Below are 17,913 nucleotides of genomic sequence, written 5' to 3'. Positions count from 1 at the left end.
AAAAGGAGAAGAAGAAGAAGAAAAAAAAAAACAACAACAACGGGGGAAGGGAGAATGGGGGGGGGGGGCAGAAAACCAAATCAAACAAGATAAAAACAAAACATGATAATGACGCAGACAAAATGACAATATTTATTGCGTTCACACAAGAATTCCATGTTTTGTAAGCTGAAATACAAAAATTTTCGGCTCGCTCGCTGCGCTCGCTCGTCAAAATTTATACTATAAAAAAGAAGATAAGAACAAAACGTGATGATGACGCAGACAAAGTGAAATGTATATTGTGTTCACACATGTCATTTTATATTTTTTATATTTAGCAGGCAAAATGTCACATGGAGCAGCGGCTGCAATTTCTTTCGTTCTGAAGCGATCGCCGCTTCGATCAAAAGAGGGCGCCAACGGTTTTGAACATAGGGGAGGGGGCGCAAAAAACCCAAATCAAACAACATAAGAACAAAACGTAATGATGACGCGGAAATATACAAATTTCGGCTCACTCGCTCGTACTAATTTAGAGTATTTTTTCAAGTCCTCAGTTTGTTGGTATAAATCGTTATCTATAAGGCCGTCACAATAATCTTGATTAGAATTATAAGATTTAATAACCAAAAAATGACAAGAATTCCATGTTTTGTAAGCAGAAATACAAAAATTTTCGGCTCGCTCGCTGCGTTCGCTCGCCACGATTTATCAAAAAAAAAAGAAGAAGAAAAGATAAGAACAAAACGTGATGATGACGCGGACAAAATGAAAATGTCTACTCTCTAAAAAAAATCGAGTGAAAATATTCACTCTTAAAAGAGTGAATACAAAAAAAGAGTGAATTTAGAGTGAAATTGGAGTGAATTTTGAGTGAAAATGTTTATTTTCACTCGTTTTAGAGTGACCTCAGGGATCACTCCAAAATCTTCGAATGATCCCTGAGGTCACTCCAAAATGAGTGAAAATGAACATTTTCACTCAAAATTCACTCCAATTTCACTCTAAATTCACCCTTTTTTGTATTCACTCTTTTAAGAGTGAATATTTTCACACGATTTTTTTTTTTAGAGAGTATTGTGTTCACACATGTCATTTTATATTTAGCAGGCAAAATGTTACATGAAGCAGCGGCTGCAATTTCTTTCGTTCTGAAGCGATCGCCGATTGGATCAAAAGAGGGCGCCAACGGTTTCGAACATACGGGGGGGGGGGGAACCAAATCAAACAAGATGAAAACGTAATGATGACGCGGAAATATACAAATTTTGGCTCACTCGCGCGACCTAATTTAGAGCATTTTTTTTTCAAGTCCTCAGTTTGTTGGTATAAATCGTTATCTATAGGGCCGTCACTATATCTTGATTAGAATTGTAAGATTTAATAAGCAAAAAATGACAAGAATTCCATGTTTTGTAAGCTGAAATACAAAAATTTTCGGCTCTCTCGCTGTGCTCGCTCGCCAAAATTTATCCAAAAAAAAAAGAAGAAAAAGATAAGAACAAACGTGATGATGACGCGGAAATATACAAATTTCGGCTCACTCGCTCGTACTAATTTAGAGTATTTTTTCAAGTCCTCAGTTTGTTGGTATAAATCGTTATCTATAGGGCCGTCACTATATCTTGATTAGAATTGTAAGATCTAATAACCAAAAAATAACAAGAATTCCATGTTTTGTAAGCTGAAATACAAAAATTTTCGGCTCGCTCGCTGCGCTCGCTCTCCAAAATTTATCAAAATTTATTACATTTAAATCACCCTCAAAAGACCCCTTTTAAGTGCTTGAAAAAGCATATCATGTGGACTTTTTTTAAAGTCCCTACCGGGATGGGGTTGGGGTTGAACACTTTTTCAGAAAAATAGGGGCGCAATTTTCGCGCTTGCCCCGGGCGCCGTTTTCCCTAGATACGCCACTGCCTCCGCTAAGCATGCAGCTCATTTCCACCACTGATCTTGTTCTTCCATAGAGATTTCAGTGATTTCTATAGCATTGTGTGCTGAAAGGCGCCCTATTTCCCAATATAGAAGCCTTTGTTACGTCATAAACCACCAGCTGCACGGCGCGCCTCGCCCTATACTAGCAAAGTTTGAAAGTTTGAAAGTTTGAAAGTTTGAAAGTTTATTTACTCACAACCCAAACTCTGGGTATCGGAGTCCAATGAAAAACATATAGCACATTACGATATCAATAAATAATAATTGCAAATAACTCTGAAAAGTGTACAAAACAACTATAACAAAAAAAAAAATAAGAATGAAATGCGATTGATGAAAAGAAAAAAAAAATTAATGTACAGAAATATACAATATATACACGATATATGGTGAAAAAAAACCCAAAACAAAACAAAGAAAGGGAAATATGACGAGAGAGAGGGAGAGGAGAGAGAGAGAGAGAAGGGATATGGAGGTGAAGAGGGAGAGTGAGAAGGACACAAGACCGGTGAATTAACAAAAGATATACGAGTGACTTTTGGTTCAGAAAAAAAAAGAAAAAATAGAAACAGAAAAAAGAAAAACGCAAAGACATACGGAAATGAATTCATACGCTAAGTGAACAAGAATGAAGGAAATATGGAGACGGGAACGAGAAGAAGAAGAAGTAGAGAGGTGGAAGAAAAAAGGAGGAGAGAGTGAAAAGACAAATAAGTTATATATCAATTGTAAAGAAGGCACAGCCTGTAAAAAAGGCATGTAGTATTTGCAAAAAGGATAAAAAATACTAATAATCTAAACATGTGTCATTATATAATTATAAAACTTGGTTAAATTGGAAAGGACTGTTTTCTTTTGACAATTAAATAATTGATCCATCTTCATAGTGTTTGGGTATTTCCAGTAATATTTTTTAAAGTATTTCTTTCGTTGTTCATTAAAGAGTCTACACTGAAAAAGGTAGTGAAATTCATCACCAATTTTCTCTTCATTACAATAGGTACAAAATCTTTCGTTTCTTGGAATCTGATTGTATCTTCCAGAAACAATTGGCAGTTTATGATTAGCGCAACGGAATTTACATAAATTTTTTGCCTGTGAATCATTAAGGTGTCGAAAATACTTCTCAAAATAAAGATCCTGCTTAAAAATTCGATAATTTAAACATTGAGAATTTTTGTCTACATTACTATGCCACTTTTGTTTATAAATATCATTTAATCTGGTACTAAGTAAACTTTTGAAGCCAGCTAAAGTGAGATGTGATGCTTGGCTGTGCCAAATTGCAGTTAAACCTAAGTTGTTAAATATTTCTGTTATCCTAATTATCCATGTCATCGAATTTTCTTGCCTCGCCGATAAAACATATTGAAAATTATACAAAACATGCGCTATCTTTGACATATTACTGTTAACAAGTTTAAACCAAAACATTAACATCCGAAGGGTCACTGTTTTTTGTAGTCTATCTTTACCTAATTCTCCGTAAACCATACAATTCGGAGTTCGCTTATGTAATCCAAGAAGTTCCTTACAATATCTACAAAAGAAAGTTTCAATTTGGGCGAGGTCTTCAAAACCCCAAATTTCACTGCCGTAGAGCAAAATAGGCATGATCAAATGTTCAAATAGCTCTAGTTTTACGTCGATTGGTAGGAGGAGAGGTAAAATTTTACTTTTCATGGAATACAACGCTCTTTTGGCTTGGGTTACTTGTTTGTTTATAGCTTTCTTAAAATTATTATTATAATTGAACGTCGTTCCTAAGTAAACATAATCATCGCAGACACAAATTTTGCCATCTCCGAAAAGAAAGGTAGGAGCTGTTGTAACTTTTCCACGGGAAAAAATAACCATCTTAGTCTTAGCAGTATTAGCGGTCAGATGCCACAATTGGCAATAATCAAATAAAGCATCAAGAGCTAACTGGAGTTCCTCAGCATTTTCAGCCAACACAATCGTATCATCTGCATATAGTAATGTGAATAAATCAACAAACATATTCACTTCTTCGGTAGAACACGTTTCATTGATACCTGACGAAAGAGAATCCAGGCCAGGGTATCTCTGAGACAGAAATGACGAAAAATCGTTTAAATACAACGAAAATAATAATGGTGATAAATTCTCGCCTTGTTTTACACCTATGTTACTCTTTAAAAAAATCTGATTTAGAATTGTTATAAAAAACGCAGGATTTTGACTTTCTATAGATATCCTTAACGACCCGGAGTAATTTACCATTAATTCCATGGTCAAACAATTTCAACCACAGTGAAGATCTATCAACCAAATCGAATGCTTTTTTGTAATCAACAAAAGCTGTATACACCCTTTTCCTTCTCTGTAAATAAAAATCAAGAATAGCATGTAATGAAAATACATGGTCCATAGTTGAATATCCGCATCTAAAACCAGCTTGTTCCTCTCCTAACAGGCATTGTGATTCTACAAACAAAGTTACTCTATCATTTAATACTGCCGTGAATAGCTTCCCAACACAGCTCAATAATGTAATACCTCTGTAGTTGTCAACACAATCTCGTGAGCCCTTCCCTTTATACAATGGTTTTATCAAACCGTTTACCCAATCTGTTGGGACAATGCCACTGTCGAATATAAGATTAAACAATTTGGTTATCAACTTGACCAAATTTTTTGAACTATTCTTCAGAAGTTCATTCAAAATCAAATCAAGGCCTGGTGCCTTGTTATTCTTAAGTCGTTTCATTTGATTGACACCTTCCGATATTTCAATCGGAAGTTGGGGTCGTTTGAAGTTGGGGAAGTTGGGGAAGTTGGGGTTCTCTAGTTTCTCTAGCAGAAACTAGAGAACCCACTGGCACTCACTTTAGTGCGCGCATGTAAACCTCAAATACGCGCACCCTGAACTCCCAAGTTCATTGACCCTACCTGCCAAATATAAAAAATCCTTCATAAATTCCCCCCAAATTCCAAAATTTAATCATCTCTTACTTGTATTATTCTAAACCTTTCCTGCAAGTTTCATTTAAATCCGTTAACTACATTTTGAGTTATTTTGCACACGGACAAACTAACTAACTAACAAACCAACGGTAACGAAAACATAACCTCCTCCCTTGGCGGAGGTAACAAACAAACAAACCAACAGTAACGGAAACATAACCTCCTCCCTTGGCGGAGGTAATAAGTTCATATTGCGTGGTTATAATAGGCCTACTGTATAAGCTGTTATTTTCGCGAGGGTTTAATTTTCGCGAATTTTGCGAATCACAGTTGCATCGCGAATTTAACAACACGCGAAAATGTATCCATGCGCTTTGTTAATAGAACATTAACGTAAGCGTCGGTGTCGATTCGCGAAAACAACATCTCGCAAAAATGTCTATGACCTCGTCATTCGCGAAAATATCTGTAAGCGAAAGAGTAGTGTCACAACAATAAAAAAACAAGCAAGAGGATCTCACTTCTGATGGGATTTACGAAAAAGTAGAAGTATATGAAGAAGAAGGAGAAGAAGAAGAAAAAGAAGAAAAAGAAACTAGCTCTTGATTCACTCGACCCCAATCCATAATAAACATAGAAATGCCTTACATCTGATATTTTTCTTGTCAAAGTTTTTAAGGGGACCCTTCACATGACTTTCTAGAAATTTCACTCTTGGGTTGCGTTTTGGGGCATACATTCTCAATGAAAAGCTTTTATTTCATCGTTCTGAAACTCTCTTCAACGTGTGATTGATTTTGATATGTTGGAGTATATAGCCTACTGTTACATTTGCAATAATCTGAAAATAATCTTGAAGTCTCCTTTAATTTTTTTCCCGCCATTTATCAATTTTCTTTCACTAATGGGATTTCATTGTAGATTTAATCATTATAGTATTTTGCCAATATTGCCATTTATGATATTTATAGTATTAACCGACCATGTTTGTATTTCTTCCTCGCCCCAATTAAGGGCCGTATAAGAAATAAAACAGTTATTGTCATTGTCATTGACATTGCCATTACATTTGTCATTGTCGCCCATAAAGCACAAGAATGTCATGCACTTATAATATTATCAGCACCATGCAAGACACACTTCACTATTTCCAAGTCCTCACCTCAGCCATAATGCACCCACATTATCTCCATACACCCACACAGTTAGATCTGTCTGCTAACCGTCACGACACACGTGCATAATACCTCATACGAGCATCTGACATCAACTTATTACGCATCAGAACCTTCCTGCTTACCTGGGCCTGCTTACAATTCAGATTACTATTATGACATCCGTGTTGATAAAATTTTAATGTATGTGATGTATGCATACACACTTAGTTATGTAGGCATTCAGTAACACGTACATACACATTTATAGGCCTGAAGTATCCTTAAAGACTTTAATGAAATACCAAGGATGTGCAATTTCTTCTTAAACCTTTCCGTTTCGGCAAATGAACTCCCTAGTTTTCTTCTATTTTGGTAGTGCATATTTGTTCCTTTTCCCTATATACACGATATAACTTAAATGTTGGTTTTACCTAAGGCAATAAAGAAATGGCTGATTTTGATCGCGCCCGATAAATATTTGATCATGAAAATAACTGTACTGCGTATTACTGTATTCTAACATAGAGAGAGATTTCCGATACACCATGATGGGGAAGTCCTGAAAATTACTGTAGAGAGAAAAGATGGGGTAAGTGAAAAGGCAACTTAAAAGGAAGGAGAGTGGAGTTTTCTTGTGTTGTGAATCGGTGTGATAAGAAGTGGAATGTTCATGTGGATAATCCTGAAATGACCGGGTATAGTCATGATTGAGGGGGCGATCACTGAGTCGCGGCTCTCATCATTAAAGGAGACCTCCGGGTGATTTTCAGACTTTTACATTTGAACAACTACAAATCAGTTATACCGAGTACAGAGTTTCAGAATTTATAGTGATTGGTTGAGGAATAAGGATGTTTTCAAAATTTACAACAAATTGCAATGAACAAGGATGATGACATGTCAACCTCACCATAAGAATGCGTGAGTTGGGGCTAAAGGAAGCAAAAGATGGCATACATACATTCCACACAGGTGAACTTGTTAAGCAAGTGGTATTGTAATGGAATTACACTAATACATTTTTGAAATATGTGAGGCTCTTATGTCATCAACAATGTTCAGTGTAATTTGTTTAAGATTTTTCGGAGTATTTTTTCACTGTTCAAGGACCACAATGAAATTCAACAAATCTATACATAGAGCTGTCGATTTACGTAATGCATGATGTGAAATTATTTTATCTATCATTATTTTTTATTATAAAGCGCAGTCCCGAGAGGACAGATCACCGCATGAGAAGCAATCTGTTCTCATAGAGAGATCATTTCTATACCAAAATGAATAGTATACCAATCTCCGTTTCTGAGTTCCCTTGAATATAGCAACTGTCAGTGACCTCCTGGTATAGGACTGCATCTTTGAAAAATTCCAAAAAGTGTATGTGCCTTGATGGCAAATATAACACAGATAGTCCTCAACAAAATCAAACAAAAGAGATATGCTTCTTTTTGTAAATTGCCCCATGTAATAACTTATATTGAAAATCTCTGAGCTTTCTGCTGAGTGTAGCAGTGCTTAGGTTTTACAAAATATCTCTCATCTCTACAATCGATATTCTTCTGTCTCTCTGAATTTCAAAGATACTAGAAGTAGGAGTTTAATAGTGACTTTCATCAAGATGGAATCAAAAGGGGTTTGAGCTCTGAACATCTAAAAGGGAGCAATTCAGCAAGAAACTAGAATGAATCCTCCGCGTGCTGTATCTTTATGATTTCTTTGATGTTGAAACAAAGCAAAAACTCTCTATGTTAAATTTCTGTTTAATGATTTTTTTTTAAATAAAAATGTGCACAACAGCCCTAAGTATGACAGTGTCACCTTGACCTACCTTGACCTATGCCTTTCACTCCAACAAAGGGTAAAGTGGTGGCATCCGCTTCATGATGTTAAGTATGACAGTGATACTGGAATAAAGAAATGCATAATTTATTTCAAAATCTGTATTATTATTATGAAGCATTATTTTCTAGAAGTGTCAATTCCATCTGACAATTTTCTCATGGATTTGTTAAGTTGAATAAGATATTGTCGCCATGGATCAGGTTCAATATGATGACAGGATAATATCCATCATGAAAATCATGGAATATGTAAACTCTGAATATTTCTGTGTGACCAGGCTACCCTTGACCCTACCATCAAGAGTGATCATGCCAGTTTTTTTTTTCATGTTACTTTTACATTGTATTTTGCGCAACATTTTACGGTGGTGACACACTATAGGCTATTATGTCCGTTTCAAAAGGGGGAGAGGCACTTCCGGGTTACATGAGCTAACAAGCAAAAAAAAAAAAAGGGTCCTTTAGCGCAACTGTTTCTTCAGCTGACAAGCAAAAAAGAAAAAAGAAAAAAAAGGGGTCTTCAGCGCAAAAAAAAAAGCAAAAAAAAAAAAAGCAAAACAAACAAAAATAACCTTACCGCGCTCACACTTTAACGTTTCTATCTATTTCTTTCTAGTGCCACTTACGCACTTCTGGGGTAGGGGCCCAAATTTAGTTTTCTTCAGCTGACAAGCAAAAAAAAAAGAAAAAAAAGGGGGTCTTCAGCGCAAAAAAAAAAGCAAAAAAAAAAAAAAAGCAAAACAAAACAAAAATAACCTTACCGCGCTCACACTTCAACGTTTCTATCTATTTCTTTCTAGTGCCACTTACGCACTTCTGGGGTAGGGGCCCAAATTTAGTGGTGACACCTTACTATGTACTCCTTTGTATGGTGCAAAAAAATGCCCCCCCCCCCCCCCCGGTTCCCAATCCGCCGGCCATGTATGGTGTTGGCATGAGTACACTCGCTCCATTCAAACTTCCGAAGACCCCGGGCAAAGACGTAATGACATCAGCGTGTAAGAATTAGTTTCCAACAAACTGTTTCATCATTGCATTGATTTACGGAATCCCCCCCCCCCCCCTCCAGCTCCCCCAATTCAGGTGGTCGTCCCAATGTACCTCATACGCTTTTCTAGATTTTCGGGCAAAGAGGTGTATTTTAGGAGCTCTATTTGGGGAAAAATTCCGAGAAACCGTTGAAATAGGGGGTCTCATAGAAATTTGAAATATTTTTATCAGGGGTAGTTTCCAAGTCTTTCCCCAACAATCTTGGAATAGGGTCCCGAGCAGGATTAATGTCAATCCCCGAAAACCCCCGAAATATAGGTGCAGTGCGGCTTCTTTTTTTTTTGTGTTTGCCCCCTATTCCAACGCATATTTTGCAGCAAAGAATGCCGGGCTGGCCTTCTTATCGCAGGAAAGTATATCTTCTCTGGTATATTCAGCATGTGACGTACAGTCTCGAACGATATTCTTGTCCATGCATGCAAGTGCTGATGTGGACATTCGATCTTCACCTTGGCATCACCCCACTCGAAAAAAAAAATAAGATGGTAAAGTCCCCAAAATCAATATTTATATGTTGCCACTCCTCCAACATTTTGTTAATGTTAAATTCAACACTCAAAATGTTGAACTACCATTTCGGAATTGGCACATCTAATATTTTGAGTGCTAAATTTAACAGTTCCAAAAAGGTCGGAGGAGTGACAACCTTAAAATATTGATGTGTCATTTCATTTTTAAGAATGTTCCTTCATTGAGGGGGTATAATAGGCTCAATTTTGTCAGTTTCCCTATCAAAAACCTGTGATAGGGGGGTAAAGATTCTAACGGGTGGGGGGGGGGGGGTAACTCATCGATCATGCAACCGACTTGAACAGCAAATAGGTAAGCCCAAAGAGCGAACGGTCAGAACGCTAATCTTGTCTGCATATTTTTGCGTTTCGCAGACACCATGGAAAGTGAGAGTACTGCAGTACTACAGTATTCCACTGTGCATGCTGCGGTGGTAGGAGTTCGTCGGTCGTGTGTAGGGATGGATTGATACGTGTGAAAGTGTGACGACAGGGATTGCGGAAATTAATCATCGTCATGATGAAGCTTAGGCAGAGGTTTTAGCTTGATTCCAGTGGTGATGTAGAGGGACCATGCCTGGTCCGTTCATGTGTCAGAACTTGTGTTGTGGATAGGTGTGTTAAACGCGAACCTTGCTCAGCATAGCAAAAACAGGCTTTGATTTAGCTCTCCACTGACTGTGAAAGTGCAAAGATTGCAGACGCCACAACCCGGATGAGCGAGCTGATCCCTGTCACTGCACTGATCATTGAGCTGAGCTATAGTATAGAGTAGAGAGACCTGTAAAATACCTGACGCTGAGGTGAGCTGAGCTGAGGAGCTTGTGAGCTTGTCGAATTGTCAGTGGAAACCACTGTTAGTATGACTAGATTATGATCTAATCTTACTCTTCTAACTGTTTCAGTGTTCACAGTGTTACGTTAGAATGCCCGTAAACTACACTACAGTAATTTACATGAGCAAATTGCACATTAATATCAGAGATCAAAGATTAGCCATTTCAGCTGTCGGGCTACTAATACTAACGTACTACTACAATGTAACTATCAATAAGGGCAATTAAGGCTGAAACCCAGTCGATTAGCCCAATGCAATGTCACAATTAGAGATTTTACAACTTACACTAATTTACTGCTCTAACACTAACAGGGTTAGATGCTACCTGACGTCCGACCTAACGACGTTATTAGGTTCTACTCTGCCAATATGGGCAATGATTTTACCATGCGTGTTTACCTTTTTGCTTGCTACGTAGCTGCTGGCTGGGGATCCAGGACGATGGCTGACAGGCGCAGGGCTCATAAATGCAATGTATTAAACTTAAATTAACAGTTAGATGCAATTGTAACTCGTTACAAGTAATGTATGTCACTTCAAAGTCAGTTTATGCTGTGTTTTTAGAATATATTATAGTTGGGCAGGTGGGTGTCCAACACGTAACACATAGAACTCTAGACACCCTGATGTTTTTTCTATCAATAGATACTTAAAATATCTCACAACAATTAGAAGCCTTTGCCTGAAATTTTACTCACATGTGAATTTAAAGAAAATACTCTGAATTCACAAGCGCGCATTCAAAATGCGATTTGCGGTAAATTACATGCTCCAAGATGACGTCTGCCTCGAATGCGTGGGTTGTTATTTTGAGGCGCTCAGTTGGCCGTAGTTTTGAAACCAACACCCCTACCCTCCATTGACAATACGTAAGAAATGCACATAAGTTAATGCTTTTCCAATGTGCATTCATAATCTATGGTATCATTGTTTTGCTGTTGATCTTGTTTATTATCTGTTTTTCAGTAATATTTCGGCATCATCAAATCCCCTGTGAAGAATGCAAAACCACTGGCACTGCACATAGTCTCATTCATGAAAGTTCGTTCTTTACTCGCAGTGCTATAAATAGAGGGGTGTCGGTTAAAGTTGCTGCTGTGTTGGACACTTAATATACATTGTTTTATTTCTTTCTTTTTCTCCCAACCCAGAAATGCCACAAATTCTGATGAAAGAAAGGCCTTGGTATTGATGCAGTTAATGCACCATTCTTGAGTACACAGTGTGAAGGCATGAAAGGCTCTCTATGCATAGTCTATTGACAAGGTTTGACTGAGCCGCTTTGCTTCAAGGGCTGTCCTCAGGCTGAACGCACGGGGCGATGCACACACGATTTCCTGCGCAGGAAATGCTTCGGGATGCCAGAATGGGCCGCTCACGATTCGTCCACAAGCTCTTGTATGCTGGCGTCGTCGTCCTGTGTATTGTCAGCTGCTGGAATGCGAGACTACTCTACAACTCAAATGGTATGTGCCATTCGTTAAGAACAGGGCTGCCAACTCTCACGCATGGAGCGTGAGACTCACTCATTTTGGTCCTTTCTCACTCTAAAACTTTATTTCATTTGCATGCATTTCTATTGATCTCACTCATGTTGACTCCTAAATTATAGCATTGGCCTATGGGAGTCTCACTCTCAACTAGTTCCCAGTGTTGGCAGCCCTGTAAGAATGTAGTTTGCTTTATAATGACCTTTTCTATAAGTATAGTGATCTCTGTGGCCATCTTATGGGCAGATGGCACATGTCAAAGCATTGGGGAAAAGAACTTACGAAAATGACACCTTTGAAGAAGATTTGCAGGTTATATAACTTCTAACATATGTCGGGTTTATGTCATTTGTATTCAAGACTAGTGACTAATGTGTTTCCGAAAGCTAGCCACATGAGATGTGACAGTAAGTTTCACTTATCTTATGTTATATGGATTTATTTAAAAAGTAAACTTAATGTGATGATCATGTATACGTTTGGGTTTATGAATAGTATAACATAAAAGAAATAGACATAAATAAGCGCCGGATATTTGGTATTTTTACCTAGTAGAAGTCATGATTAAAAAAATAAAAAAATCAAAAAAAATCAAAAAAATCATGAGCATACATACTCGGGTTGAACTCTAACCAATGATCTCCTGATTTAAACCAGACAGGCATCATACCCACTATAATATGTGAATGTGACCCTGCATCACAAAACCAACAACAAGTCGCCTGACATGGATTTTTAGTAAAGTGCAGATTCTGAAAGAGCAGACTCTAAGCTTTCAAATGATGTATAACTCAATTCAAATGGACTCCCCTAACCTACCTAAATACTGAAAGAGAGCACACACTCTTGCTCTGGAAGAGTGTGTATTGAGAAAAGATCTAGAGGCTCTGAAGTACAGAGTCTATTCAAACGCTTAATCTTTACCAAGCCGTGCCAGCTGTGAGATGACAGGGATAAAACACAGGATGTAAACCGTCTGAGCAACAACAATGAAAGGATTATCAGGTTAAGCTGTAATTGAGCATGTTCTATTCGATACATTCTGTCCATGGTTAATGCCAACTTTCAAAGCAGGTAGTATTATCCTTTCAAAAGTTATTAGACTTTTGAAAGTCTAATTTAAGTTTCAAAGTGAAGAGTGTGCAAAGGATTGCAAGAAATGAGAAGGGGCCTCTAAGACATACCTGATCATTCTACTCTACCCCCAAAAAGGGTTGTAGAAAAACTGCTTAAAACACACTTTCCCATTCATGTTATGATCCCAAACCAAAGAATAATGTAGAAGGATAGCTCTTTCAGAAAATTTTGAAAAACCAAAGAATGACCTGATTGACCCATTTTACCTTTTTTGAGCCGTCACGTAAAAATCAAGGGGTGCGACTTTTTGTTAGTTTTGTGATGCATGGTCTCATGTATATGAGTACAGAAACTAATTTGTCTATCAGTTGCAACAAAACCAACTTGATACAAGAATGCTTTAATTGGAGTATGCAGGAGCCTCTGCTATAAGGATTAGAATCAGCACTGGCTGACTGGCAGAAGCTCAGTAGTTTACGGGGACATTGTTGACAAGACATCTTGTCCAAGGGTGAATACTCTGCACAGGATATAAAGCCAAGATCAGAGCCCCATTTCATAAAAAACTGCTATGATACCAACTCTTGCTGGAATGGCAATTGACATCATGGTAATGACAAGAATCCAGCTTCCTGATGGGCTGTTGCTACGTAAAGTTGCTATTCCAGCAAGAGTTGCCATCTTAACATCTTTTGTTATACAAGGGGACCTGTGAAGATCTGTTTTTATAAAATCCAGTGTCTTGTCAACTACTCTGCAGCACTCCCACGGTGTTTGTGTCTCTCTTATTTTTTATTCCCAGATAATAACCTCTCAGGAAAACAGGCAGACTTCATGAAAAAGGTGGTGGGTCAGCGTGACATTCTTTTAGACACAGTTAGCCTCCTGCGCCAGAAGTGCACGGACAGTAAACAACTTCATGGCAAGGTAAGATATCAGGCGGATTACAGTTTGTTCAAGTTTTTTATTTTAAAGCTTGTCAACTGTGGGTTAAATCTCATCGATTGGCCTCCAGTGTAAATCATTGTCAGAACAGTTTCATGACTCCTCAATGGCGCTTCTTCAGCTTAGCTGATGGATTGGCAATAATGACCACTCCTTTTGCTGTTTAGTGCATGAATCTTCCTTTAAGTTTCTGTCTGTCAGTAGTAGCATTTTGCCAGTGCCTCTGCAACTTAGTGATTTCAAGTCTTCATAAATGGGTACTTTGAAATGCCCACCCATATTTCAGAGTCTTTTTTTTCAGTACAATGGCAGAATTTTGTGTTGTATTATAGACAAGAAATCTGTTGTTAGTCCTACAAGGGACTGAGGCAAGATTTTTGTTTTGTTGTGATTTCTCTTCATGTGTCCTTTATCTATTCTCTTCTTTTCATATTACTCTCAGTTTTTGTTTTGTTTTTACAATGAGACTGAATGTTTTGACTTTGCTTACAAGTCAAGATGACATGCTAAAATATGAATGTGTGGGCTAAAATCCTTCAAACATTCTGTTTTAGGAGTATTCTGTACATTTTTTTTTTGTGCAACACAACTAAAGGCTTTAATTGAGTTCAGCAAATTAACCTTCCCTTCTAACAACAACAACAGCAAAAATTCTTGCCCATCCCACACCATTATCAATTTTTGTGTGATATTCACACCCAAAGAGCATCTTCATTGTTGTATAGTGTATGATCTGCTCTCAGACCTCCCAACCTTACTGAATTTAGAGAAAAAAAACCCTGAATTTTGACCTTTCCCAGTTATGTTTCATTAGAAGTTTCCTATTTTTCGTGATAATTGTACTGTACACTCCTTTGGGAATTGTTTTCCCACTTTTGAGCCAAATCATCCTTATGTTTCAGGCAGAAAGGTTGGGAGGTCTGTACTCTGTATGATGTTGTGGAGCTGCCAGATCCAGGACAGGGTTTTTCAGGTATAGGATTTGATCAGAGAGACTGGTCAGGGGTCGCACTTAACTTTTTTTTTAACTAGCCAGGCGGACTACTTAGAATCAATTTTGACACTGAAGCAATATTTTGGCTAGCCAGACGGACTAGTTACTTCAGAATTTTATGATTTTTAGCTAGTCCGACATGATTTTGGGTGGCCAATGGCCAGCGGACCATCGGCAATTTCGAACCCTGCTGGTTCACCTTGCAGATGGGCCGAGGTTGGGACTCTCAGACAGAATATGATGAGCCGTCTGTGCTGGGTTAACACATACAGCATGCTGAAGGGCATAATCACCAGCACGGAATGATGTATTTTGGGTATTAAAATGTTTCATATTGTTGTTATTAATGCCAGTCATTTTGGACTGCTCCCACAATTTTCATGTTGATGCTACAGAATACAACATGTAATAAACCTCAACTATGGACAAAGCCAAGCAACTTGGACCTTGAGAAATCCCTCGTCTTGGGATACAAACGAGAAGTACCAGGTAGGTCTTCAATTTGCATCCTATTCCCTGTATCAGTGACACTGTATGTGGTTGAATGGTTCTAAATTTTTTGAGATATTCATAAAGCAGAGAGTGGAAATGAGAAATCATATATAAGAAATGTGAGGTATGACTCTGATTCCTGTTCATTTCAGAGTTATGTTCATAATGGAAACTTAGCTTTTACTTGCTCTCTTGCCCTTCAATAAAACATTTATTGTGGTAAATTTGTTGGGCGTGGTGTACACGATTTTTTGTTTAATTTTTGCATTTTATTTTTTTGGGTACATTTCCATTAGTCTGCATGCACAGCATACTGTTTTATCTTTTAGAATTATGTACTAGCATTGCAACCAGCCATCCAGAACAATTTATATGTTTTTTATGGAAACTGCTGACAATTAGGATTGGTAAACCTGCTTCAACAATGTGGGGATTCTATGGAAACTTGAGTACTGAACTTGAACGTCTATCTGACTGGGATTTTGTTTTCCGCTTGTAGTTTTTCTGACCATCGGAATACCCACGGTACAGAGGGAGAGCGAGACCTACTTTTTCGGCACTCTGGACTCCCTCATCGAGAATACGACGCCGGAGGAGCGTGCAGACCTCGGCATCCTCATCTTTCTGGCCGACCAGGAGGAGGAGAAGCGGCACGCCATCAAGAACGCGCTCCTCGACAAATACCTGAAGTACCTGGAGGATGGGTTCATGCAGGTCGTCCAGGCCCCGCCCTCTTTCTACCCTCCCCTGGACAAGCTGAAGAATAACTTTGGGGACACGGACGACCGTGTGCGGTGGCGGGCCAAGCAGGCCGTCGACTTCTCCTTCATGTTCCTCTACGCGCAGAGCCTCTCTGACTACTACATGCAGATCGAGGACGACGTGGTGACGACGCGAGGGTTTGTCGGCGCCATCCGGGAGTACATCGACATGAAGAGAGACGTCGATTGGGTGACACTGGAGTTCTCAGTCCTGGGGTTCATCGGGAAGCTGTTTCACTCGTCCGACTTGGACCGCCTGGCCCAGTTTGTGATGTTCTTCTACGAGGACCAGCCCATCGACTTCTTGTACAAGTACTTCTATGCTCTCAACGGCCAGCAGGACACACACCTCAGAGCGCCCTCGCTCTTCCAGCACATGGGCATGCAGTCGTCGCTGAAGGACAAGAAGATGGATGCTAAGGACCGCTTCTTCGAGCCGGACGAACGGCAATTCCGCGGCAGCGACAACCCTCCTGGTGTCGTGTACAGCAGCATGAAGGCTTTCAGCATGTACCTGCCAAAGCTGTGCTACAGCATGCAACCGGGCTTCTTCTGGGCGGTTGCCCCTCAAGAGGGCGACTCGGTCATCCTCGTCTTCGACAAGCCGACGCCCATCACCCGCATCGCCGTGACAACAGGCTCCACCAACCACCCTGCCGACACCCTCCTGGAGGGATCCCTGGAGCTGAGTCCGGTATTACTGCAGAACAGCGGCGCAGACCCTCTCCCACAGTGCGGTGAGTATGTTGAGGTCGGCCGTTTCTTGGCCGGCCAGCTAGACGTCGCGGATGTCTCCGACCGCTTTCCCCGCAAGGTGGCCTGCGTGCGGATATTGGTGCTAAAATCTCAGGGTCAGTGGATGGCCGTGCGAGAACTAGCCATTTGGACACCGCACTGATAATGACAAGGTGACTGTGGGCTTGGTGGATTGTGCCTTGCGTAATCTTCATACAGTAGACTTGGTGACCCAGATCTGTCCGTGGGGCAAGATTAGCAGCATTAGAGCTGTATTCAAGTGCAAATTGTGAATTGATATGTGACAAGAGAAATATTAACCTTTGTGCCTCATTGATCCAAGACTAGTCTCTGGCAAGGCATACAATGTATCTTTCACATTTTTGGCTTTCACTACTTCTTATCTTTTTATCTGTTCTTGTAGTTGATGTAACATGGGGAGACCTCCAAATCTAATATATTCTGCCATGATTGAGACTGTGGTTTCATTCTGGAATACATATCCGTCTGATGCATTTATATTTTTATTTTTCCATGGTATACACAATATGACATTTGTGACGATGGGCAATTTAGGATTCAAAAGATTATTTTTGGGAAAACTTCATTGCCTTTTACACTACTGGGTATAAAGCACCTTGAAAACATGCGAACTTATTTGGGCCACCAAAAATATCTGAAATTTAAATTCTGTCGATTTTGCACATGCTTTGAAAGAAGAAATCTTCTGATATTTAACTTTTTTAGAAGTCTGTATTTTTGTATTTTTTCCCACCAAATTTGGGTAGCTGTTCTCAGATGTTTACTGGTGTGGAGTCTTCATCGTTTGTCTGCATTTGCAACGCTACGTCGTGTCAAATTGTCACAATTTCAAGCTTTGTGGAATTTTGAATCGGGTGTGTTTTGGTATCCTTCCTGTGTGGTTTCACCCATACGCTTAATACAATTGTATGTCAATATTAAGAGGGGATACCATTAACCTTGTGTAAGGTTCCTTCTTCTTCTTTGGTGCTTGTTTCTGTTTTCTGTATGTACAATGTATGTGGGAGCCTCTTCAATATTGTGCAATGACTATATCTGCAAATGTATATAGGGCCAAGGTATTATGCCTCTATGGTTTAAACAGTTTGTGATTCTGTTTTCTTGCGCTTGTGTAATTAGCACATGCGATGCAAT

At 39.1% G+C, this 17,913-nt stretch overlaps 1 protein-coding gene across 1 annotated transcript; it reads left to right on the top strand.

The window, feature by feature from the left end:
• The first annotated feature begins 9,881 nt into the window (after nucleotides 1–9,881).
• LOC139723981 (alpha-1,3-mannosyl-glycoprotein 4-beta-N-acetylglucosaminyltransferase C-like) lies at nucleotides 9,882–17,171 on the top strand. Its single transcript, XM_071635180.1, has 5 exons — nucleotides 9,882–10,208; nucleotides 11,395–11,709; nucleotides 13,613–13,737; nucleotides 15,145–15,238; nucleotides 15,741–17,171. Exons 2-5 carry the CDS (start codon nucleotides 11,565–11,567, stop codon nucleotides 16,898–16,900), a joined length of 1,524 nt encoding a protein of 507 aa, XP_071491281.1. The 5' UTR covers nucleotides 9,882–10,208; nucleotides 11,395–11,564; the 3' UTR covers nucleotides 16,901–17,171.
• Nucleotides 17,172–17,913: the final 742 nt, after the last annotated feature.

Source organism: Diadema antillarum, unplaced genomic scaffold (genome assembly GCF_040938485.1).
Source record: "Diadema antillarum isolate AM-2024a unplaced genomic scaffold, OU_Dant_1.0 scf00000204, whole genome shotgun sequence".
Lineage (NCBI taxonomy): Eukaryota > Metazoa > Echinodermata > Echinoidea > Diadematoida > Diadematidae > Diadema > Diadema antillarum.
Note: the sequence above shows the minus strand (reverse complement) of the source record. Positions and strands in the feature narration are given on the sequence as shown.